The sequence below is a fragment of the Triturus cristatus genome, chromosome 3_2 (assembly GCF_964204655.1).
Source record: "Triturus cristatus chromosome 3_2, aTriCri1.1, whole genome shotgun sequence".
Taxonomy (NCBI): domain Eukaryota; kingdom Metazoa; phylum Chordata; class Amphibia; order Caudata; family Salamandridae; genus Triturus; species Triturus cristatus.
Window position 1 is genome coordinate 404,973,098 of NC_140584.1, and position 26,311 is coordinate 404,999,408.

At 45.7% G+C, this 26,311-nt stretch overlaps 1 protein-coding gene across 8 annotated transcripts in view; it reads right to left on the minus strand.

The window, feature by feature from the left end:
- THRAP3 (thyroid hormone receptor associated protein 3) overlaps window positions 1-26,311 on the minus strand; it is a 257,145-nt gene that overhangs the window by 166,089 nt on the left and 64,745 nt on the right. For 4 of the 8 annotated variants that reach the window (XM_085647945.1, XM_085647942.1, XM_085647943.1 and 1 more), the window contains one exon: window positions 21,225-21,392. In XM_085647945.1, the coding sequence (XP_085504071.1) occupies window positions 21,225-21,352 (128 nt within the window). In that variant the 5' untranslated portion in view covers window positions 21,353-21,392. Of the gene's footprint in view, window positions 1-17,378; window positions 18,255-21,224; window positions 21,393-21,731; window positions 21,791-26,311 lie in introns of those variants that run through there. The other 4 variants (XM_085647947.1, XM_085647944.1, XM_085647949.1 and 1 more) reach the window with 4 other exon arrangements.

Below are 26,311 nucleotides of genomic sequence, written 5' to 3' on the forward strand. Positions count from 1 at the left end.
TTAGTGTTGCCTATCTTTATCTGACCTACCCTCTTAGCCCCACTTTTCCCACCCCTTTAATGCTTCCTCTAGGGTCCATAGGCCCCTAATGTTTAGCTTTTCCCATGTGAGTTCCCCACCCCTATGGGATGAGTCTGTTGTGATGGTTAGAGTAGGGAGTTTACAGTGGGAAGACCTTTCAAAACAACAATGTTGATATTACCCAACTGTATAGCTTTGTGTGCTCTGGCAACCACTGAACCGTCTACTCCTGACTAGTTGTAACCATTGTCGTCGTAGCCACTCCTGGAGTGGTGCGTTTCTTGCATGGGATTTTAGGGATATGCAAGAAGCCACCATGATCCTTATTCCACCTATTGTTCTCACAGTCGGGTGCTGGCCCTTCTGGAAGAGACAAGCTTGCTCTGTCAACGTCTGGACTCCTTGCTACATTGGAGACTCTTTTTCACCATTTAGTGTTGCTTCCAGGAACGCAGTTTCCCTCTCTGGACATAGGATGATTTTCTCTTTTAAGTGCCGGGAGACGCTCAGTTTGTGAAGTGTCCTTACTACAGTTTGTGCGATGTCCTGGCACAGTATACCAGCCAGTCATCAAAATATGGTAATCGTTGTATTCCCTTTCTTTGCAAGGAGTGCCACTAATGCAAGACACTTTGGGATAAAGCCTGTTCCCTGGGGTTTCACAAAGAATAGCACCCTAAACTGATAATGTATTTTGTCTGCGACAAACCACAGGAACTTCTTGTGCCTCCTGTTCATTAGTATGTGAAGTTGAGAATTTTTGAAGTCTATAGTTTCCAAATAGTCTCACTTTTCCAATAGCAGGAAGACCTTCTGCAGCGTCTTCAACTAGAATTTGTGTCTTTATGAGCCATTAGATCTAATGTTGGCAAGAGCATCTTATCAAATTCTGGAATAAGGAAATAAAACGGAATATACTTTGTGATACCTATTCTACTGTCCTCTTGTGTTTGAGGTCTTTAACTTCCTGCTGTAAACGCAGCTTTTCATGCCTGTGGTCATATAATTAAAGGTCTGTTTACCAGGTCTATGCAGTAACCATGTTGGATTAGGTTTTAATATTCATTTGCTGGAGGTGATTATCTTCAACTCGGAGGTGATGATCTTCAACTCCTGGGTGAAACCACAGAGCCTTCCTCCTACAGGTTGTGTGTAGGCAGGGCCTTGCATCAGAGACATTTAGTCGAGGCTCCATGCCTTCTCAGGGCAGTTCCTTTTCCTCTGGGCCTCCTTCAAAATGCACGACAGGAAGGGGATCCATTCTGACGATGTGCCAGGTGGAACACTTGCTGGAATGAATGAGGAGCAAGATGTTAAAGGCTGTAAATTTCCCTGTCACGGGGACGGCGGGGACAATAACGTCGTAGGGGGTGACTGGTGGAAACCACACGAACTGACAGGCCCTGTGCTTTGTGTCCCTCAGGATGATCCATGGACAGCTTCAGTTACGGGACTCTCAGAAGGTGAAGCATGTCCCTTTAACTGGGAATCCTTTTCCGATAACCCCGCCATCTATACTGACGTTGGCAACAACCCGCCAATAAGACTCACAGAGGCGAGAAGCACCATGTGCGGTGACACCGGAGAGAGGAGAAGAGCGACGGAGAGACGGAGTTTCAGCGGGAAAACGAGCAGAGCGAACAGCGTACGAGCAGCGGGAGCCCCACGGAGGACGGGAAGTCGGAGACAAGAGGACTCCGCAACCACGCTTCGCCGAGCCACGCCCACGGAGGAGCGTGGCTATCCCAGGTACGGGATAGTTTCTCGGGCTGGGTCGGGAAGCGGGAGAAGAGAGGGCGCTACTAGACGCCGACGCTCGCCGCCTTGCCGTGTATATAGCATAAACCCCCCCCCCCCTGCACTACACTCCAGTTCACGAACGGTCGCCTTCCTCACCTATGCACGTGTGTGGTCTCCTCACTCCCATACCCTAAGTAAAGTCAAAAGCGGATGTGAATATTAACACTCGCTTTTCTCCTTGTTTGGTACGGCCCCGGAGAACCCTCGCCGAGCTGCGAACCCGGAGAAGCAAAGGAGAACATCACAACGCGGCGATAAAGAGATCCCGACAGCCGAGGACCAGACAGTGATTGGCTTGTAAAGACTAAACCCGCCTTGGCCCCAAGCTAAAGTGTTGGATTACGAAGTGAACTATTTGGGATATGTCCTAGGACATGGTCTCATCGCCCCACAGAAAGAGAAGGTGAAAGCCATTACGGACACTCCTTTCCCATCCACCAAAAGGGAGATGAGAGCTTTCTTGGGCCTCATCGGCTACTATAGGAGGTTCATACCGAACTTTTCCGAGCTGGCCTCTCCCCTGACAGACACCCTTCTGAAAAACGTAAAACCCCAGATATTCAGGGCTCTCACCTTAGAAATGAGACAGGCCTTTAGCAACTTAAAAGAAATCACTTCCAGCCCCGTTTTATCTTCCCCAGACTTCTCTAAACCATTTATCCTGCATACGGATGCATCCAATCACGGCCTGGGAGCGGTCCTTTCCCAGGTATTAGCTGACGGGATGGAGCATCCAATATTATACATCGGCAGAAAGCTCTTCCCAAGAGAGGTGAGATATCCCACGATTGAACGGGAATGCCTTGCTATCAGGTGGGCCGTTGATAAGTTAAGGTATTATCTAGAGGGTCGCCACTTCACATTATACACCGACCACGCCCCACTCCAGTGGATGAGTCACAACATCTCCAACAATCCAAGGGTCCTCCGTTGGTTCCTCACACTCCAACCCTTTTCCTTTTCCTTTTCCCTTAAACACCGCAAAGGGTCGGAAAACGGCAGTGCAGACTACTTGTCTAGGTCATCCCCTCTCCCCGAGCGGGAGAATCCGGTGGTGGAGGAGTGTCACGGGGACGGCGGGGACAACAACGTCGTAGAGGGTGACTGGTGGAAACCACACAAACTGACGGGCCCTGTGCTTTGTGTCCCTCAGGATGATCCATGGACAGCTTCAGTTACGGGACTCTCAGAAGGTGAAGCATGTCCCTTTAACTGGGAATCCTTTTCCGATAACCCCGCCCTCTATACTGACGTTGGCAACAACCCGCCAATAAGACTCACAGAGGCGAGAAGCACCGTGTGCGGTGACACCGGAGAGAGGAGAAGAGCGACGGAGAGACGGAGTTTCAGCAGGAAAACTAGCAGAGCGAACAGCGTACGAGCAGCGGGAGCCCCACGGAGGACGGGAAGTCGGAGACAAGAGGACTCCGCAACCACGCTTCGCCGAGCCACGCCCATGGAGGAGCTTGGCTTTCCCAGGTACGGGATCGTTTCTCGGGCTGGGTTGGGAAGCAGGAGAAGGGAGGGCGCTACTAGACGACGACGCTCGCCGCCTTGCCGTGTATATAGCATAACCCCCCCCCCCCCCTGCACTACACTCCAGTTCACGAACGGTCGCCTTCCTCACCTATGCACGCGTGTGGTCTCCTCACTCCCATACCCTAAGTAAAGTCAAAAGCGGATGTGAATATTAACACTCACTTTTCTCCTTGTTTGGTACGGCCCCGGAGAACCCTCGCCGAGCTGCGAACCCGGAGAAGCAAAGGAGAACATCGCAACGCGGTGATAAAGAGATCCCGACAGCCGAGGACCAGACAGTGATTAGCTTGTAAAGACTAAACCCGCCTTGGCCCCAAGCTAAAGTGTAGGATTACGAATAAACCCCCTCTTACTCAAGCGCCTTCTGTTGCGTCCTCATTTCAACCCGCTTACATTCCCTTTGTGAAAAACCGTATAGTTTACCTGTCGGTGTAGTTTTGCATCTTGAAGACTTTCTGGATTCACTATGCTGTGCATTATTCCGCCATCTAGTGGTTGGGTCCGGAATCGTATTTCTTTTTTTCCGTGGACCAGGTGGGCATCGACATACCACCATTTGGTGTCCTTCGTGACGTCGACGCGCTTCCTCCGGAAGCTCCCACCTTTGGTCACCATCTTCGGATTCTTTTTTCCTCTTTGTTTTCTTATTTGATCCTTGTACAGTCTTTTCACCTTCTATGCCCCTTTTATCCTCCTGTCTCATCTTTCTGGCGGAGGAGGGTGGGTTCGCTAGTGAATCCAGAAAGTCTTCATGCTGCAAAACTACACCGACAGGTAAGAAACTATACGTTTTGCAGCATGAATCTTTCTGGATTCACTATGCTGTGCATCAACTTTGTAGTGGTTTCTCCTCATAGTGGAGGTTGGGTGGAAGATGAGCACTGGTTAATGAAAATGTGTTGCAAGACCTTCTGTCCCACTTGCGCTTCTTTGTTCATTTGGATATCCACACAGTATTGCTTAGTGAATGTATGCACAGAAGACCACGTTGCCGCTTGGCAAATGTCTTGGATAGGTGTGTTTGCTAGAAACGCAATTGTTGCTCCTTTCTTCCTTGTTCAGTGAACTGCTCCTTGCAATGGCTGAGCTGCCTGCTTGTGGCAGAGCAGAATGGTTTGCGCAATCCATCGTGCAATGGTATGTTTGGTGACCGGTCGTCCCAAAAAAAATGCTCGCGAAGGATAGAAAAAATTGCTTTGTTTTTCTGCCTTCTTTTGTCCTTTCCATATAGTGCATCACTGCCCTCCTGGCGTCCAGTGTGTGTAAGGCTCTTTCTGTGCTCGTGGGTGGTTTTTGGAAAAAACTTGGTATTTGAACTGTCTGGTTGATGTGGAACTTAAACCACCTTTGGCATGAAATGCGGGTCCGTTCTCATGACCATCCTATCACTGTGTATTTGCAGGTAGGGTTCCTGGAGCGTTCTTGCAATTCACTTACTCTTCGTAGTGATGCGATAGCCACTAGGAAGGCTGTCTTTAGGGAGCATATGCTTTGTGAATAGGCTCAAATGGTGCTTTCATTAGCTGTGTGAGCTCTACATTGAGGTTCCATGCAGGTGCTGGCATTCTGCCTGGAGGAGCGATCCTTTTTGCACCCTCTAGGAATCTTTTTACCACCTGCGATGTGAAGAAACTTTACTGTTTCTCCTCTTGTGTAAGCCACAAGTGCCGCTAAGTGGACCCTTAGGGACGTGTAGCCTAGCTTGTTTTGCAGTAGATGCGTTAAGTATCTTAGTACTGTTGATTCCTTAGTAATCTTTGTTTGCAGATTTTCCCTAATGCACCATACGGTGAATCTTTTCCACTTTCCTACGTAGCACTTCCTTGTGGTCGGTCTTCTTGCCTCTGAGTACGGCCATTGTACTTGCCGGTAATTTTAGGTGTGCAAACTCTAGGTCCTCAGGAGCCATGCAGCTAGGCTGAGGTTTTCTGGTTCTGGGTGTAGTACTCTTCCGTTTTGCATTGTTAGCAGGTCCTTCCTGGCGGGGAACCTGTGTGCGTGCGTTTGTGACATCTCCATGATGTTTAAGAACCATGTTTGCCTGGCCCATTGGGGTGCTATCAGGATGAGCGTCATGCTGCGGATCCTGCACTTGTTGAGCACTCAGTGTAGTTGTGGTATCGGTGGAAAAGCGTATGTAAATGTCCCTGACCAGCTTATCCATAGCGCATTCCCCAGGGACTGTTTGGACGGTACTCTGGATGCGAAGTTTTGGCATTTTGCATTTTGGTGTGTTGCAAAGAGGTCTATTTGTGGAGTCCCCCACTTGTGGAATTCCTTCTGGATTTCCTGTTGGTTGATCTCCCATTCGTGGGATGCTGACGTCTGTCTGCTGAGCCAGTCTGCCTCTACATTGTCCTTCCCTGGTAGAAGTATTGCTCATAGGTCTATCTTTCTGGGGATTGCCCATCTCCACATTTCCTGCACTAGCCGTGAGAGTGTCACTGAATGTGTCCCTCCTTGCTTGTTGATGTAGAACATGGTAGTTGTATTGTCTGTTTGTATCAGTACTCCGTTACCGTACAGCAGTTTCTGAAAGGTCTTTAAGGCTAGGAACACTGTCTTGAGTTCTAGGTAGTTGATGTGCTTTATTGCATCCTGATGTCCCCACAACCCCCTTACTTTGAGGTGGTTTGTGTGCGCTCCCCACCCTTTCTGGGAGGAGTGTGTTGTAATGGTTACAGTTGTAGTTGGTTGTGTAAATGATCTCCCCTGTGCTAAGTTCTTCTGGTTCCACCACGCTATTTCTTGCTGTACTGTTTTTGTGACAACCACTAGATCCTCCCAACTCCCCGTCGCTTGTGACCATTGCTGCTGGATCCATTCTTGGAATGGCCTCGTGTAGGCGAATATTTGGTACTAAATGTATGCATGATGCCATCATCCCCATCAGTTAGCTCACAGTCCTCACTGTCAGAGCTTGCCCCTTGCAGTAAAGACGCGTCTCCCTGCATATACCCAGAGTCCTCTTTGCACTTGGAATCACCGTGCATTGTATGGTGTGGATTTTTGCCCCCAAGAACCTCTTCAGTTCTGGTTCTATTGAAGTCTTCTCCCAAAGGATTGAAAACCCCAGTTGTGCCAGTGTCTGTATCACTATCTCTATGTGCTTCCTGCACCTGTGGTATGAGGTTGCTTTTACCAGCCAGTCTTCGAGGTATGGGTATACATGTATCCCTTTCCTCCTTAAGTGTGCTGCTACTGCTGCCAGACATTTTGTGAAGACTCTCGGTGCTGATTTTAGTCCGAAAGCTAGCACTGTGAACTGGTAGTGATTTGTGCCTATTGCAAACCTGAGGAGGCGTTTGTGTTTGCTGCTGATGGGGATGTGCAAGTAGGCGTCCTTTAAGTCTATATTCGCCATGTAGTCCCCTCTTTGTAGTTGAGGTATTACCTCTTGTAGGGAGGTCATCTTGAACATTTGACTTTTTATGAACCTGTTTAGGAATCTGAGGTCTAAAATTGGACGTAATGTTCCGTCTACCTTTGGTATGAGGAAGTAGGTGGAGTATACCCCTTTGTTCCTTTGTTTTTAATGGCACAATTTCTATGGCTCCTTTCTTTAGAAATTCTCTTGCTTCCTCCCTCAAGTGTGTCAGCTCTTTTGTTGTGCGCACTCTGACCTTTGGCCTTCTGTTTTGCGGTGGCCTTTCCAGGTCTATACAGTACCCATATTGTATGAGTTTTAATATCCATTTGTCTGATGTTATTTTCCTCCACTCGTGGAGGAAGTGTCTTAATCTGCCTCCTACCAGTGATGTGTGTTGGAGGAGTCTTTGAATTTTTTGCTGGGTTTTGTCCGGTCTCTTTTTGCACTTCCTGAGGTCTCATCCAGGAGTGCGTTGTTTCTGATGGTGAGTCACTTTCCTGTGGGAGGATGACTTCCCCTCTGGCCGTTACCCCTTCCTCGGCCGCGCCCTCGAAAGGATTGTCCTCGGGGCTGGTACTGCCAGCTTTGCTGCTGCTGTCCCTGGTTACCTCCTTGATAACTTTGCTGGGTGGTTTGGTGTGTTGCCCCAGGCTGATTTCCTCTGCCTGTCAGTCTCCTGGAAGGTGTTCCTCTTCTCATGCCTCGGAACTGCCGCGCCCCCATAGATCTCGCTGTTTCGTTATCTTTCTTCAGCTGGTTCAACTTCATCAACTGGTGCTCCAAACAGTTGTTCCCCGTTGAAGGGTGTGTTGAGGATGTTGTTTTGGACCTCATTCTTGAATCCCGAAATTCTTAAACAGGCATGTCTCCTTTCTGTGATCCCCAGCATCATCTGCTTGCTCGATGTCTCTTCTGCGTCCAGGGCTGACTTTAAACATGTATTAGCCATGTTCTTCCCCTCTTCTACCAGGTGGTTTGCTCTTCTCTGGTATTGTTCTGGTACATGCTTGAGCAGTTCTCCCACTTCTTCCCAGTGCTGGTATGCGTGGATGTTCCGAGCTGTGGATGCAATGATGGAGTCGGCTGGTACTGACCCTCTAATGTACATGAGGTCTTTTGATGAATGTTTATATTTTTCTCTGCTCGTGGAGTCACAGCTCTACACATGGCAGGCTCTTTGAATGCCTCCTTCCCCTGGTCCAGCACACTTGGGAGCATGGGCAGTAACTGGCTTCTAGTTTGTGAAGGCAGCAAGGTCTCCAAGAGGAAGCAAGACTGGGGTTTCTCTTCCTCTAACTGCACCCCATACATCTCAGCCGCCCTTTTGATGACTTGACTGTAGATCCCCATGTCGTCCGGCAGCGAAGGCCTCGACGGATATGAGTCTACGCCCTCTTCCGGTGATTCGGCATCGAGATCTTCCCACGGCAAGTCTTGAGCCTCCGAAGAAGTCGACTCTTGGTAAGTCTCATCTTCTTCCCCTTCGCCTGTTCCGTAGTACAGGTCCTTTTCCTGTTCCTGTTCCTCTCCAGGTTTAGGTGTGTTCGGCGCTTCGAATTCCTCGACGCCCTTTCCTGTTTCGGGTGTAGTCTTAGACGGTATGCTGTAGGATTTTAGCTTTTCGTCGAAGTCTTTCTTGGGTAGCAAGATGTTAGCCATTTTGGCTTCGAGCCTCTTTCTTTTCTTCTCCATCTCTGCTGAGTGATCAGCTCCGAAGGCCTCGACCTTCCTCTTTGCGGTTGTCTTAGTCGAAACCTGTCTCGGGCCTTCGCATTTCGACGTCGAGGCCTCTTTTGTGGCTGCTCTTCGGCGCCTTTCCCTTGTCTTGGGATTTCGCCGTCTGGTGGTCCTTCTCAGAGGATCCGACGGACTGTTTGTCCCTGGATGCAGTAGTCGACAGATTGCTTCGACAGCCCTGCTCCTTTCGAGGACTTTGGCTCGCCTTTGCGAGTATCAGTGGAGGGTTTAGTGTTAGAAAACTTACCTCCTTCGATGTTTTCTTTTCGACCTCGACGTCGTCTGGTCCTTTTCCTACGTGGTCTTCCTCTCCGCTGGAGAGTCCCAAGTCTCGTAGCGATGGGGGCAACCCTGCCCCTGCATGTTGTAGTTTGCTCTTCTCTGTCTCTCCCTTACTCTGAGAGTCTTCGGGGTGAACGCTGCACAGGCACTGCAGTCCTCGCTTCGATGGTCGAGCGGCAGGCAGAGATTGCAAACCGGATGTTGGTCCTTCTGCGCGTACTTGTGGTGGCAGTTTGCGCAGAATTTGAACGGAGTCTTGTCCATCAGCGCAACCAGGGAGCCCCCTGTATGCGCATTCTCCTTCGAAAAACGTTGAATTCTTCGAAGTTCTCTGAACTGTAGTCGAGTGTTTTCTTACTTGGTCTCCGGTGATCTATTCCGATCTTTCGTCGATTCTTCTCTCCAAACTTCTTGGAGCTCCTTCCTGTTGATTCAGACCCAACGGCGGGAAAAAAATCTGAAGATGGCGACCAAAAGGTGGGAGCTTCCGGAGGAAGCGCGTCGACGTCACGAAGGACACCAAATGGTGGTATGTCGACGCCCACCTGGGCCACGGAGAAAGAAAAAAAAAATAAAAGAAATACTACAATTCCGAACCCAACCACTAGATGGCGGAATAATGCACAGCATAGTGAATCCAGAAAGATTCACGCTGCAAAACTTTTCTTCGTACCACCACCCCACCCAAAAGGGCCCTATAACATGAATGCACTACATACATCGCCTTTGTTCTTTTAATGCATTTCATGCATTGCAGTACACATTCCACTGTGTTCCCGAAGAGGTGGTCCTTGTTGAAAGGCAAATTTATTACAGTAGTTTGTACCACCTGCTTAAAGGCGTCTCCTTAGGGTTGTAGCTGCACACAGGTGGTGCTGACAGTGCCTGCCTTATCTAGCAAAGATTTTAGGCAGGTATGGGCAATGTTCTTGCCCTCTTGAATTATAGTCTTCATCCTCTTGAATTTTTCTCCTGCAGATGTTTCACGTCTTTATTGATAATGGGCATATCTATTCAGCAGAGCGTTGAAATTTGCAATGCGCCACTGCGCAGTTGCTGATCTCTATCTTATGTTCAACCATGTCCACTTACTTGCTTTGTCAAGTGGAAGGGGTCAGGTGGCAGTTGGAAGGTTTGCCCTTTCATGTGGTCACAATTAGTCGGAAAACACACTGCCCTCGATGTAAAGGTCTCAGGTAGAGTGTCTGTATTGCTCTAGCAGTGGTTCACAGCAGTCGGTTCTGTGAAGGTCTCATCCCCAAAACAAGACCTTGGGTAGCATGTGTAGAAATGGATTTTTCTTTTAGACTGGTAGAATAGTTTCCAGCAGGAAGCATGACTGAGTGTGCTCCTCCTCAATCTGGTACCTATAAAGGTCTGCTGTCCTCTTCATCAGGGTGATGTAGACTGCAATATGATCCACGGGTGACTGTGTTGATGGGTAGGAAACAATCTCTTCAGGTAAGCTGGTGTAAAGATCCTGCCACTCTTCTGCAGGGTCTCCCTCTTGGACTGATTCTTGGTCAAATTTGTCCCTCTTCTTCATACTCCCCTCCGCCCACGGTTCTGCTTAGGTAAGAGGTTCAAAGTCTGCGAGGGTCTGTTCACTAGCCTTTTCCCTTGTTATTTTTCAAAGGAATTTTGTATATCTTCAAGGAGTCATTCAACTACCTTGGTTATCATAGGCTTCATGCAGCAGTTTTTCCTTTTGATGTAGACAGTCTCGGGCACCTTCTTTGGCATCTAAACCTCCCTTTCACAAGGCTCCTTTCCCATCTTGCGCTTCCCATCGCCTTCTAGGGTCAAGGCCAGATCCCATGGTTTGCTTCCGAGTCTTCAGATTCAACCTGTATAGCTGTCTCGCCTTCTGCCTACCTTCGATCACGGAAGTTTTGACATGCAGGATGGTTTTGTGTGATTAGAGTCCAAAGATTTCAGCTCCGAGGAGAGGTGCCATTTCCACGTTACACCTGGCAATTCTTGCTGTCCGCGTTTCTCCATCTTTTTCGGCGCGTTTTTCCCTCAGCCTCGATATGGTCTTTGAAATTAAGAGCCTTCCCCTAGCGCCACCTCCATTTCCTAATGGGTTTCACCATCTTCACTCAACCCAGATCAGTCAGCAAACTTTGCTTGTGTTGGAACTGCGCAATGGCTTAATGTGCCCAGCCCTGCTTCTCTCTAGGTTTGAAGATTTGGGGTTGAAAAACTCTGCAACCCCGCTCTCTTGTGATCCTTCAGGAGGCGGAGATCACGTGTCATGGCAATCCAGTGCAAATTTGTGGTGGTTGTTGGGGCTAAATCTAAACGGGGCAACCTCAATTCCACTTTCTCATTCTCAGACCCACGTGGCTAATCGTCTCGCCCACACCCTTGAAAAAACATCAGCAATCTTTTGTGTTTCTCAATGCTATCATGCAGGTCCTTTGATGTCCATCAGTAAGTCTGTTACAAAACCCTCTTACCTTTTTGAACTTTCGACTAAGAACCGCCAGATCAACGCAGTATCCTCCTCTTGCTTCCACACACTTTGCCTACTTTGTAAGACATTCAGCTGGATCACCACTGAATCCAGAAAGGCTGTCACCAGTAGCGGACTCTTTTACGGCAAGGGTTTATACGACGGTGTCATCTAGAAACTCCTCAGAAAACTGTTGGAACGTTCAAAATGCTGTAGCCAGACTGGTCCTCAACCTCCCCCGCCGCTGTCACATCTCCAAACACCTTTGAGAACTCAACTGGCACCCAGCCAACAAAAGAATCATTTTCAAGCTCCTCACACACATCTACAAAGCCCTTCAAGATGCAGGCACAGCATATCTGAACCACCACCTCTCATTCAACATATCCACCAGACACCTCCGCTCCGCCTATCTGGACACCGTCCCACAAGATCAGAACCGGAGGAAGATCCTTCTACTATACCAAAAAGACCTGGAACACCCTGCCCCCTCCACCTCAGGCAATCCCCATCACTGACCCAATTCATGAAGGATCTCAAGACCTTGCTCTTCGACTGAACCCCAGCGCCCAGACGGCTCAGCAGCACCCCGCCCCCCCCCCAATAGTCCGCACCTTGAGAACCTCACGGGCGAGTAGCAGCTTTTTATAAACCTCAGATTAATTGAACCTCCCTTCTTTGAATCCAGAGCTCTTGGCTGCACTTCCAGACCAAACGGCAGGAAAAGAAAAAATTCTGAAGATGGTTAATATGTCAAGGGGATTCCACAGCATATGTAAACTTTTTGGCAGTATTTGATATGGGTGATAACTAATATAGTAGGCACCCTCAACTCTAGACAAGGCTGGCACTGGTCATCTGGCCCTCCATCTCTTGGATAGATTCTTCTCTGCGTGTCGGAGAACAATCCTGTCTTTGCCCCCTTCTCTTCCAGTCTGCGCCAATGAACAGTTAATGCTGGATACTCTGCTCGCTATACATACATCATCTTTGGAGAGCAATGTTTCCTCCATTCGATCAATATGCAGAGCTCAATTCATCTCTCCTTCTGTCACTTAAGTCTGACCCTGCAGCAATCAGAAGCCGGCCAAATGTCCCTTAATGTGCAACTTATGCGAGTCAGCAATCCTATATTTTAAGTTCCCAAATCCCACACCTGTCCTAGATCAGTAACCTACCCACCATTCACAGCATCCCTAACTCAGTCAGAGCAGCAAATACCAGCAATACAACTGCAAAAACAATCCGTTCTACTCCAACCCCAGTCCATGTCACCAATTTTAATCATGAAACATACTTCTACAACTGTCAATTCTTATACCAACCCAAACAGACACTCCACTGTGTTGATTAATTTATTAACTCTGCCACTTCGGCGATAATCGCTTTGCCAAAATCCTTCAGCCCCATCCTATTGACACCAGACTGCCTTTTCATCCACAAGCAGAACTCTGGTCATGCTTCTGATGATGTTCAAATCACTTCAAAACAGCGTAGCCTTGTGTCCCTAAAACTGACAATTTTCATATTTAACACTGCGAGCTCAAACCTCACCTACTACTCTGTAGAGCGTCCCCACCCATCTCCAAATCTTATCACCCAATACACTTTATGCTTCAGGAAAACTTTTAGGTTTGCAGGACATTAAAAGTAAGCAAAATCCATGCATGTCACATTACACTGGACTCCACTGGGTTTCTTGTTTACTTACAGTAATAATGGTAGGTTTCCCTGGATGGTAGCCAAGTCCAGGGCCAAATTCAACAGCTACTCACATTGTTAAAAAAATAAAAAGGCTCTTTCACACCAGAGTTCGAGGTCTCAAAGTCGAATTTTGGGGGCTTTCCTGTCACAGGCACTAGGGCCCAGCTACAGAAGTAGGGTACCCTTTCTGTGAGAAGTGTGGAAACAATAGGTTATGGTGTTTTTGTATAGCGCCTATCACCGCCGGTCTCTAAGCGCTCACAGAGAAAAGGAACATAACCTGCTGTCTCCTAGATCACTCCGCCGTCCGCCCCAGTTAGGGCGAAGATGTTGACTTTTTAAACAGATGAGTCTTCTGTCCTTCAGGAAGAACTTGTAGCTGCGAGTCGTCCTTGAGGCTGGCCGGTAGCTCATTCCACAATTGCGGGAGAAGTACAGAAAGAGCCCTGCCCCCTTTAGATTTTAACTTAAATCTGGGCTGGATCAGATGGGAGGCCTTACTCGAACGCAAGGTTCTGCCTGGAATGTACTTCCTCAGGCGCTGTTTAATGTATTCTGGGGCTTTGCCGAAAATTGCCTTGTGAGCTATGCAAAGACACTTAAACTGCACTCTAAACTTAACAGGCAGCCAGTGCAACATCCGGAGAAGTGGGGTTGCATGCGAGTTCCTAGGTAGGGAATAGATCAGCCTGGCCGCATCGTTCTGCACCACCTGCAGTTTCCTCAACAACTTCTGCAGCAGGCCAAGATCTAAAGCATTTCCATAATCCAGCCTCGAGATGACTGTGGCGGACACGATGGACTGCAGAGTGGGGGCTGATAGAATAGGTGCTAACTTTCGCAGTTGTCTCAACACCCCCGTGCAAGACCCCACCACCGCCGAGACTTGAGGGGCCATGGAAAGGTCTACATCAACCTTTAGCCCCAGGCTTTTGACCACCCTACCAGGAATAGGTGTTGTACCTAGTTCTGGGGGCCAGAACAGATCGCACCAGGGATTGACTCGGTTTGTGATGACCAGCACCTCTGTTTTTTCAGCGTTCACTTTCAGAAGGTTATTGGTCATCCAATTTACAGTGAATCGGAGCAAATTCCTTACTGATTCCTGTGCTTCCCTTGTATCTTCCAGCTGGACCAATAGCTGGGTATCGTCAATAGCAGACTTGTTACCAAATGAACCGCTCTCTATTTTCCATACCAAAATGTAAGCCAGTGTGCAAGAAAGAACACATCATAAAAAATGCGCGTGGTGCAACGATAGTAAGGGTAACCCCACACTCCGCGGCATACAAATAACTACTCTTCTCAAACTCAGGATTCTGTACACATTTCAGAAACCAATGTTTACTGGTTATGCATTTCAATCATTACATTTTACTATATAAATTACATCATGGTCAGTACACAATGAAAAATCATTCTAAGCTGCAGCTCAGTAGTTGCCACTGGATGTCGTACGTTTTTGGACAACCAAACTCTAGATATCCCTGCAACTAGAAGGGCTGACTGACGGATGTAACTATGGATTACTTTGGTGAATCTGCCATCAGGGGAAAAATACACACAAATTTAAAAGTTGTCACCAATTGCTATATATTTCTACTTATTTACATTTTTTATTATTTCAACTATTAGTTTCTTTGAGGCAGTCTACACAAATGACACCCTTGCTGAATTCGAAATCGCCTGTTTTTCGGGAATGTATAGCTTTTTAGGTACACCCACAGGTTTTACACCTTTCTCCATCTTAAACTGCAAGTAGATTGAAACCAAAAAAATAGGATCGAGCTCTGGCCAAAACCAACACCTGTCAGCTTAAAATGCAAGTGCAGAGCTTTTGCCTTTGCCAGTGTATGTAACGTATGGTCTTTAAAAGAAATTGGTCAAAAAAATAACCATTTTTAAATACTGGTTGAAAAGCAAACAAATTTTATGAACTTCAACTGTACATTGAATTCAATATTCTCAACGTTTATAAATGGCATAGTTTACTTTTCAAATACACTTCACACAGGATAATCTGAAAATAAATTAAAAAGAAAGGAAATGTCAGAATGGCAGAGAAATGCTTGCCAAGGGTTATTTTACTTTCCATACGATTCAGCCACTTCGTAGCCTTTAGAGCAGACTCATGGGCATCCAAGAGCAAAGCATGTGCTTTCATGTAATATATGGAATGCAGGAGATTAAACAAAAACATCTATTAACGTCTGCTTTTCAATCATATCCCAGAAAAATGACTCTGCTGAGCTTTTACAGACAACTGGGGGTGGGGAGTGACAGGGTCCGGAGGCGACTATTTTCAGGGGGCGCACAGTAAGGAGAGCTCTGAAACAAATGCACGCAAGGAGTGCTGAATGAAAAATCAAAAAAAGTAGTTCTCTCAATGTGAGCAGGGGAAGGATACAAGAAAGCTAAATCATAAGGATTAGACAAAGTATATGATTCAGGAGAGACACAAACAAGAAGATGAAGGCAATTTATTAAAAATGAAGCAAGCAAATGGATGACAATAATGCCAAACAGTAGTAAGCAATGGGAGGGCTGGCTGAAGCCTCCTTTAAGTTCACAATAGGTCTTTTTCGCAACCAGACCACTCGTGTTGTCTGGTAGGGGAGATCTAAAAATGGACTGCCAGTTAGGCAAGCATTGATAATGCCCATCATCTTGCTTAGCTTTCCATACAAGCAAGACCATCTGGTAGTGGCAAAGCCTGTTTAGAGCAGTGTCAAGATCCATGACGTATCATCCACACTTCTGCTGCATGACCACTAAGAGGCACTGAAAGGCAACAAATACGTTTGTGGTTTTTTTAAACGTGCCTTTGTTTGCAATAATAAGTTCTGAACAAAAATCAGAAATGAAACACGTGTATCAAACACAGAAAGGGAGTAAAAAAAAGAAAAGATAAAAGGCAAATGAGATGAACACGAAAGCTATCCAATCTTGATTGAGAAAGGACCGGCTGTGGAATATGGAATACAATGCTGTCTTCTGACAGCTGCAAAATGTAGCGAGAATACAGAAATTAAAAAACTTTTTTTTTTTTTTTACAATTTTGTTTTCTTTTACAACTTTGCTTGATCCTATAAACTGGGAATATGGTGCTCTTAGCATAGCAAACATTTTGAGGATAGCAGTTTTTTGGGGGGGCGGGGGGCACCTTTCTTGCTCAGAATCATCCTCCACCCAACCTTTTTTTTTTTTAACTCACTTAATAGAAAAGTAGCTTTCGTAGTAGAGCACTGTTTGACTAGAAGTAGTAAATGAACAAGTTACCTACAGCCTGAGGTTGCTCGTAAACACTGCTATTGGGAGCTTTTATAACTACAGCAGTACGTTACCTAACCTGCAATCAAAGAGTATAACCATGATTTTCCATCCTCAGGATAAAACAGCACTAGCTCAAAAAAAAGGGGCAGTAACAACGGTACGGTGACTGGCCAGCAAACTAACATTTTACCGACACCGGTCTATTTCCTCGTTTTATATAAAAGCTTCACAGCTAAATTTACGAATGTATGTCCCTTTAAACATTGCAGAGTTCCTGTGAACAAAATTGTGGCTGAATGCCGATATCAGCTAGGTCCTACAGATTCCAGCTAACAACCAAACCATTAAGCTACAAAGTTCGGTGTACTGAACACCCTGGGCATGCGAGCATAAATACTTCATTAGAGGAAAGCCAGCTGGACATTTGACCGATAGCAATAGCTGTTGGTTAGCAATGTAACTAGAAATACAACAAAAACGATAGTATAGTCCAAAAAAACGCACTTAATCACATTGTCACTTAATGGAAAGCCACAACCTTTCTTATAAACTGAAACAAATCCTGATCTCTCACACATGTATACACGAGCGATGCGCCAAACCAATGTAGACTCGAGAGCACACGGCACCAATCAAGTGGACGAACTAGCAACAAACAGCACACTGGATAATGCCTCAAACGGGAGGGTCACACAAAAGAAAAGCAATTAACTAGGAAGGGAGGGAGAATGCAAGTTAGGACGTTTCCCAGATGCAACCCAGGTATACGACTCCTTAAATGTTAACGCTTCAACAAGCATGGGCGAGGTGAAAAAACACTATATTCAATTCGAGATATACCGTGTATGTTTAAATAAAGCTAAAAGCTCTGTAAATACTTAAACGGCGTGGTTAAGCAAAGCACAGAAAACCCACTAGAGGGCAATATTGAACAAGATACAGGAGCACAGATGCTACTCGGAAACGGCAATGCCCACCTTTAACATTCACCAAGCAAAGAATGGGCGTACTAATAACCAATACGTAAATAAAGCCACACTTTAGAATATATGCCAACAACGCCCCAAAAAACATCAGGTCCGCCGATTACCTTAACAAATAAATTGCGCATACATAAATAGGCTGGCGCAGACCAGATTTCTCTTTAGAGCAAAAATAAAACGTTTCTATATATGAAAAGAGCAGAATAATCACCTTTTCCTTGTTTTTTTCGTCCCTCCTTTAGTGGCCTTGGCCCCCTTTTTCTTGATGTCTAATCCCATTCCATTGCTTTCACGGATCGCAACTAGAGATGAAAAGCACAAGGTAGCCGCTCATTACGGTTCTTCTGGAGGCTTATGCGGCGCTTACACTGAAGATGCCATTAAGCTGGTGCAAATCCATCGCTTATGGTTAACAGCGCTGCGACAACGTGTTATCAAGCTTGGTGACGGGGGGAGTGGCTATGGAGGAGGAGCCGTGATCAACTACAACACCAACCTCTGCAATAGTAAAAGCTTGCACGGCTACAAAGGTTCCGGGGATGTTTTCGGATCCGTCCTCGTGCTCAAGTTTACAAAGTAAAAACGAGCGTTTGTTAATTACATTAACTGCAAACGTGTGTTCGGCATACATTAACGCTGTCCAATGCGAACTGTAGGAAGGCTATCTGGAACACGTCCTGAAGTGAATAAAGTTCTCTGTTGAAGTCTTCATTAACCTGGTATTCAATTTCACCAAAAAGTAAACTGTCTCCGAACACCATGACAACCACTACTACTTCGTTACGCTGCGGAACTTATCAGATAAGCGGAACGGGCCCGGCCACGCAATGCATACACAAGAGGGTTCCCATAGGCCATAGGAGCAGGATAAGGATGTCTGCCTTGCCTCCTCAAGAAAATATTCAATTTCTGCTAGTAACCGCGGTGCACAGACCAGTCACTTCGGTCTGTTGCGAGGCGTATAAATAAGTCATGTCGTGCTCACCAGCGTGGGTGGAGTCCATGGCAAACGCTGGGTTGAATTCCCAACAAGTACAGCACATGCGGTTAGTGAAGCAGAGCTCTGGGCTGTCCCTGCCTCAAGACTGCCAGGGACAGCTGGCAAGCATCAGGGAATTGAGACTAGTAAATGCAGCATGTGTAAGACGCAGGAGGCAAAGGCACTTCAGTAATACCTACCAGTCTTGCACACCCAGCTGCCTGAAGTCATCATTTCAGTGCCAACAATTGGAGCGAATACTTTTCTGCCAACAGACTCTGAATGTGAAAGCAGAATGCGTACAGGTAAAACAGTTTAAATGAACTCTTAGGGTGGCTTAACACGGTCGGTATCGGGACAAAATCGGTTATCAAACGGTAACGCGCACACAACCTGTATTTAAAAATTCGTCGAGTCAAATCTTTTAAAAAGATCTATTGGAATGGTCACAGTCTACTACGGGTGGTTTCTAAAGATAGGGCTTGGATACATCTTTCTTTTATGAAGTACTGCATGAGAGACAAAAAGACGGCAAGACAGAAACTATGCACTTCTGAGTTACAAACTGAGGGGCATATTATCAAGCCAGGCGATAAAATTATCGTCGCTTTAGAGGCAGAAAACTGCAGCTAAAACGGCGATAATGGGCTTGATAATATGCTCTATGGAATTCCAATTGAAGCCCATGTTAGATGTCCTTCACATTTAACATGGGCTTCAATTGGAATTCCATAGAGCATATAATCAAGCCCATTATCGCCGCTTTAGCGGCAGTTTTCTGCCGCTAAAGCGGCGATAATTTTATCGCCAGGCTTGATAATATGCCCCTGAATGATTACAAAACCAGTCTCTAATAACAACACTACCACCAATTATAAAGGGGCAATTTTTCACATCCGTCAACACCCAACATTTCGCAACCATTGTTTTTGGTTTCTATTCTCATTTCTTCTCATGCCGCAGTCAGTGCCAACATTTAGCTTCTTTACAAAACAACCAGCTACGGGGTGGCATTTCAGCCCAACGTGCCCGTTGGAATAAGAGTGCACACAACAGTAATCCTGTAAGGGAGAGTTGGGCTTCAATCCTAGGATGAAGCAAAGATGATATTTAGTTTCTATACAGATTCAGAACTCAAACCAATTACCATGAAGACAGTGAGACATTTTGCAACACCTGTACTTGTTATACCAATTACTTCCACTGGAGTACAGGCACACACGTTAATTCGATACTGGGAGTAAGCCCAAAATGATGTGCCCTCACTTTTAGTGTATGTGATGGACAACAAACTTTTAAATTAGTCATTAAATTAACCGCTAAACAAGCCTTTACTTTGAAGTATCCGCCCTGTGCCGCGGAAACCACTGGTATATGAAGTCTGGGTTGTGTAACTTGTCTCACAGGATAGTCTGACGCTACACATTTTGCAGGAACCGTAAATAAAGTGTACAGAATTGATGCCAATGATAATCCATAAATCAACATATGGATCATGGGGGAAGAGTGGCAAAAACGTTTGCCTAGAACAAAAAGAGCCCTCTTCCGTTTCCCATCGAAACTCTCAGACACTGCTAACTGCTACCAACTACAGTAGAGAATGTAGCACACACCCTTCAGCAGCAAAACACTGTGCAAATAGCTCCAGCTTGACTGCAAGAAACAACCGTGCAAAAAGGCCTAAGTTTACATGTAAACCGTAGCAGACTCACCTGGACTTAATACATTAATGACTGACGTTTCATAACTAACACTTTCTCAAATGCAAAGCGACCCAAACAGAAAAGTAGTTCACATTTACCCAGAGAGCTCTGGAGTAAAGTGACTTTTCGGAGTTAATCAAAAACAGACTTGAGTGGCTCTCCAAATCTTCAATTTTTTATCTTGCAACAAAATGCAGCTTAGGTTAGATATTAACAACGAAGAGGGTTCTTCAAATGTTAACTTTTTGAAAGGTAAACTGTGATGGAACCGAAAGCCTAATACAATTTCCCATAAAAAGTCACTCTGTCCGAAAAAAAAGCTTGATCACAAAAAGAAAACTTCTCAGCATAATTAAGCAAACGAACTTTGACACTTGAGGCAGCACAAGGAAAAGTAGCTAAAAAACCTAGCACGTCCTAAAACCAATTTCATCAGCCTCCCTTTACCCTTTAGCCTCCCAACACCCTCACCAAAAGTCCACTTTCTGTAATCCAAGAAAACAAACTAACTTGAAATTGCTATATTTGCAAGTCAAAATACTCTACTTCACCAACCATGTGTACAAGTCTTTCATGCAGCATGTTAAACTTGTTGCAGCAATTACCATGCAAAACTACACGTTGCCAGAAACATTTTAATCCAGTAAGTTTCAAAATGGCAAAAGTTCCGCATTTCAAATGTCTCAAACGAGTACATGAGTTTTAGATGTATGCAAAATGATGGGAATTCTTTTATTAGAGAAAAACCGCAAAAAAAATAGCATTTGTTTTAACCCTCATTCTGTAAGATCCTAATATATAGCTCTCCTTTTTTTATTAAAATGTTGAGCCTAAAACGAACACGGGTGGGAAGGGAGAGGACGAGCACTCCACATTCAGAAATGCAAAATTTTCAGAATGGTTACTTAAAAAAATATTTTACCATTTATAACGGATAGCAAAGTGCTTCACCAACTGAAGCCCTTGCCACACCTCAAAGTAGTGCAATTTGTGCACTAGTGCAGGAGACTACATGGAGACCCTTTCAGAAGCAGGTAGCAATATCAGACATTAACCAACTACATGAACCTCAAACCTAACACAATTACAAGTGTGGGTCTTCGACTAGAAACGTTTACAATCTTAAAAAGAACCCAAGGGAAAACATACTTTTACCAACCTCGGCTCCAGAATAAAAGAGAAAGCCTACTAAAAAGTAGATTAATGAGTACGTTTGAGTGACGCACGCTTCGACATGCTACACAAGTAAAAACATCTTAATACATCACATTAAACATTAAAGCGGGTAAAAAGCAAGTCCACCTTTAATACAGTAGTCCGGCCGCTCATTGATGCTGCAGTGCAATGCCGGAGAGGCTAGTAACTGAATAATTACCTGTGCCTTCGCTTTCTTGGGTGAGACAAGGAACGGGAGCGAGACCGGGACTTGGAGAAGGAACGGGAGCGTGACCGGGAGGGCGTCCTTGAACGTGACGAACGAGAACCAGATTTGGATCGCGCCATCTTTCACAAATGTAGACTAGTCCAGATCCAGCAATCACACCTGTTGCGAGAAAAGAAAACAAACAATCAAGTTTCCTTCGGTATCAGTCTGACAGGCACGAATACGGAGATAAGCGCTATTGCACTTATGAGCAGTGACATACAATATGAAAACAATTCTCGTTCGTTTAAAATCTTCAACAGTACAAACCTATTCGCATACATCGTTTCCTGTAGCACACATTGATAAATTCTACCCGGCCCAGCAGAATTTTACCCAGAACCTCAGTCGATTTGATAAACTAGTTAAGTGAGTGGTGCCTTCAGAATGACTTCACAAAGCTTGTCAAGCAACAGGTGATCCCTGCGCGGTTTATGCGGAAAACTTCCTGTTACCTACTCAGGCACAGGTGGCGGTAGTTTCCGGAGGTGATCCTGCTGCCCCGAAGCACATGCCAAGCGCCGTGGTGTTCTAGGTCTCAAACGGATCGTGTAACAGTACCTCGATAAGGTTCCGCTTTGGAGTCTATGCTATCTCGGCCAGCAGTGCCTCTACGCCTCCCACCCTTCTCTTAAAGGGGAAGTCTGAAACGGAATAGGAAGTGTGCCACGATAGTTGGGGCTCAGGTCGCTCACGGGTGCGTTTTTTAGCCCAGTCTTTCCCATGTCAGTTATTTTTTTCCCCCCAATACCGCTTCATTTAAACAATTAGAAAAACGTTTCGGGAGTGTTGTAGAAGTACAGCCTACGCAACATACGTAGCTTGTTTTTGGTGCAGATACAAACAGGTGCAAATTAGATATTTTTCCCTATATCCCCCCCCCCCCCCCCCCCCACACACAAAAACCCTAACAATCGCGCAGCCTGAAAACAGCAGGACCTGCCCGGAAAATCCGAGAAGCAGGAGTTAGACAATTCTCATCAATAGAGCTGGGCGCACAGATACATCCCCTTTTCGTTAAAATAACGTTAAATCAATAGTCTCCAATCCTATGCCCGTACTGAAGGCACACCTAATCAAGCCACGCCTTTAAATGCTTCGGTCACATGGACACAACCTTCAACATGGTAAAAATCTAGAACTGAATATCCTAATTATGTCCAGGCACCTTTAGGCGGTTCTTGTAAATACCAAGGGACAAACAACATTCTTCCATATCATTCATCAAGTTCCATCCATTTAAAACAAGTACTGGTCTTATCGGTAGAGTTCCGGGAAGTGAACTGCCCGAAATACCAGCAGATACTGCGATTGCTCCCCGAGATGACAATGGGGGTACCTAGATCTTTGCATGAGATGGGGCCCCAAGCCTGACCCTCACAAAGTATATTTCTGCTGGACGTGTGGCGAGCAGTGTAATGGAGCAGAGGAGTTGGGGGGAGGTTACATGTTTTTTTTTATTTTGCTGGACTCTTTTGCTCTCTTTTCCATGACTCTCCTCTTTAAATGTTCACCGAGTCCGTAGAGTGCTAGAGCGGTGTATCATTCTCCACAACTTGCTATCGCTGGTGGCCGCTGCTTGTAGACAGAAAGCTGTGTTATTGACATGTGGGCTTTAAGAAAAAGATTTGTTCCATAAAATAAGTATTGGAAATGTCAATAAGTGACTTATAACTGAAAGTGCATCTTTAGTCACTCAGTAAGTCGCATACATGCGCTACCACTCATCCTTGCACTCATGCACCTATCCGGACGCATTCATGCATTCACCCATGCAACACAAAATATACACAAACTCACTAAATCCATGTAAGAGCAATAAAAACAGAAACAGAGAGGCCTTGAGGTCAATTCCTCAAAAACAAAATTTACGATATGCAACCCGGCCAAAAATAATGGTCCTAACCCTTCTCTCAATGGTGTTACCCTGGATAGGGTTTCAGTCTTTGAATATCTCGGTGTCACACTTTCGGATAGGATGGAATGGGGTCCCCAGCTAGCAAAAGCTAAATTACGACTCACGCAGACTTGCGGTGGGATCCTTAAAATATATAGAGCTTCCATCTCAAAACCGATAGCACCCACCATTGAGATATATAAAGTACAAGCACGGGCTGCATCTCTCTATGGGGTTGAACTATGGGGGCACTGTTTAACCGGAGACATTGGCAGATCGGAGAACTCGTTCCTAAGATCGTTATTGTCCCTACCACCCAGCACTCCCCTTATCCCACTTAGAATGGACCTGGGAGTAAGGTCTATCCAAGACGAAATTGCTTTAAGGCCACTATTGTATTGGCGCTGGCTGTGGGCAACACCAGAGTTAGTGGATTATCAAAACGATTTAAAATAGTTAATGACCCCCCCCCCCCCCCCCCCGTGGTATAGATAATATACCGTGGCTTCTTTATATTAAAAGGGAGCTTATTAGATTAGGGTTTCCTGCTCTATGGCATCATCCTGAAATAAACGCCCCTACACTCTCTAGAGCTGAATTGGCAAATGCATTTTGGTTAAATAACAAAAATATGATGCTAACCAATAATAAATTAGGCTCCCTGACCATGGACTTCTTTAATATCAAAGAAGATTTCAAAATAGAGCCAGTTTTAGACCTGATGGAGCCTAATGCCTCTAGAAAATTATATATGCAATTCAGGTATGGAACATTGCCCTTAAGAGCCTTCACAGGAAAGTGGTCGATAAATAATCTTCCTGACTGCCCAACCTGTGGAGCTTCTAGTGAAACTGATCTACACGTCCTCTTTTTTTGCCCCACATATAAACCTATCAGAAAACGTTGGCTTCTTCAACTCTGTAGGAATTTGGGGACCACACATTGTAAAGTTGCCTACAGAATCCTGAAGACAGACACAGCATTACCTATAGTCTTTTCGTTATCACGTTTCTGGTATGCTGTGTGGCGAAGGAGAAGTTCCCTTTTATTGTCGAATTCCCCGGTATAATGTATTGTTTTTATGATATTTTAATCTTTTATCTACTGTTTTAATGAATTAACTGGCAATTAATCTAATCTTTATTGTACTTTTTATGAACTGTAATATTCCCTTGCTTCTCTTATAATTGTATGTCTTTGTGGATTGCTTATCTTTTATGGTCTATGACCGAAATAAAGATTATTTTGATTGATTGAAAAAAAAACATACCAGCACACCTAAGCATAGTAGCGCATGCCAGCAGCAAGCAATTAAAAAAAATCTTGGAACAGTAAAATAATGGTACGCTATAGATGGGATCAATGATGAAGCATGCCACAAAAACATTATCGGCGAGAATCCCTTATAACTGGTTATTTAAGCAGGGGCATCCAACAGGACTAATCCTCCTGAATTTGTTTCTTTACCCGTTTTGAGTGACAAGTCTAAAAATAGGGAAATGGTAAGGTACCCCTGGTTAGATCTCTTCATTTAATATTACGATTTATAATACACGGAGTACACCATCTGTTCATATATTATGCATTTGTGTGAACTCTAATATGTACTGGTTTTAGTAAGTGTGTATTAAAATTTGTATTCCTAGTCTTGCATTTTAAATCCCAAATCATTGGGTATGAAGTTTTTATAAAAAGAGTACTTGTGAGAAAATGGGGTTCTGCTTCACACACACACACACTTTTTGCTTTGTATCTGGTGCAAGTTCGACTGAAAGTGAGCTGGGTCCCCACCAATCGGGTCCTCAGCACTGGGGTTCTTTCACACAAACTGTTCCACAATTGGCCCTTCAGGCCCCCTGTAAGTCTCTAGTAAATGGTACCTAGGGCACTGGGACTGAAGAGGGTCCCATAGGGACCCCTTACCTAGGCCATGCAGACTGCACCAGAGCATGCATGCATGCTGCAGTGGCGGACAAAACGAGAAAGTCAACATTGCACACTGCCTGTGTGCCATGCCAACTAGCACTGCTTAAGGTATAGGTAAGTAACCCCTCTAGCAGGCCTTACAGCCCTACGGCGAGGTCATATATATATATATATATATATACACACACACACACACACACACACACATACATACATACACGCCATATCTGCAGGAGCAGAAATGTCCATACACTATATGTCTATTCTTAGATATTGTAAGTGCCAGGTATCCATAGAGTACATGGGCTGGAAACTCACAACTAGAGTTCCCCAGCCCCATGATGGCTTCCCTGAACACAGGAGTGTTTGGTACCAAACAACTCTCCTCTTAATAAACACACTGATTCCAGTGTTGGATTTATTAAACCATTTACTCTCAGAGGGCATCTCAGATGTGCCCCCTGAAAACCTATCAGCCTTGGTGTGACCACAGACTGGCTTTAGCCTGCCACCACCAGACATGTTTCTGGATCCCTGGGTCGAGAGCCTCTGCTCTCTGGGACCAGAAACAAAGCACATCCTGGGCGGAGGTGTCCCTCAGGATGGGCACCGTGCTCCAGAGGGAAGCTTCAAAGGCCTGCCGACTTCGTAATGCGATCCCCAGCCTCTGCACCTAGCAGCCTCCAGTTTACACCCCCGCTTTGGGCGGGAAAACCTAGGATGAATAGGGAGGTGTGTCCACCTCAGCCAACTCCACCCCTAAGGTGAAGGAGGCAAGGTGAAATACACCTTTCAGTCGCAATCCTCTTGAAGATGGGGGAAGGTGGGGCAGGACTCCTCCAACTAGGGATAGGACCATGCCCCCTTCCACAGGAGAGCGGCATAATAGTGGGTGTAGTCACCCAAGGTAAGGGACCCATTGCCCCCCCTACCTGCTACTCGTCTGTAACACCCCTAAATCCAGTATTTGGAGGGGGGGCTCCTTTAGACTCTGTCCTTCTTAGGTCGGCAGGAACTAGCTTCAAAGACATCGCCGTGCAGCGAAGCCTTAAGATGCCTACTGACCTGGCCCCAGCCATGCCGGTCTGTCTCCAACTTCAAAGCAGACATGTCCTGCTGCCAACGACCTCCAGAACCAGAGGAAGTCTACCTGACCTTCTGATGAAGACCAGAACTCCTGAAGACAGCAGACCTGTCCAAGAAATCTACACAAAGG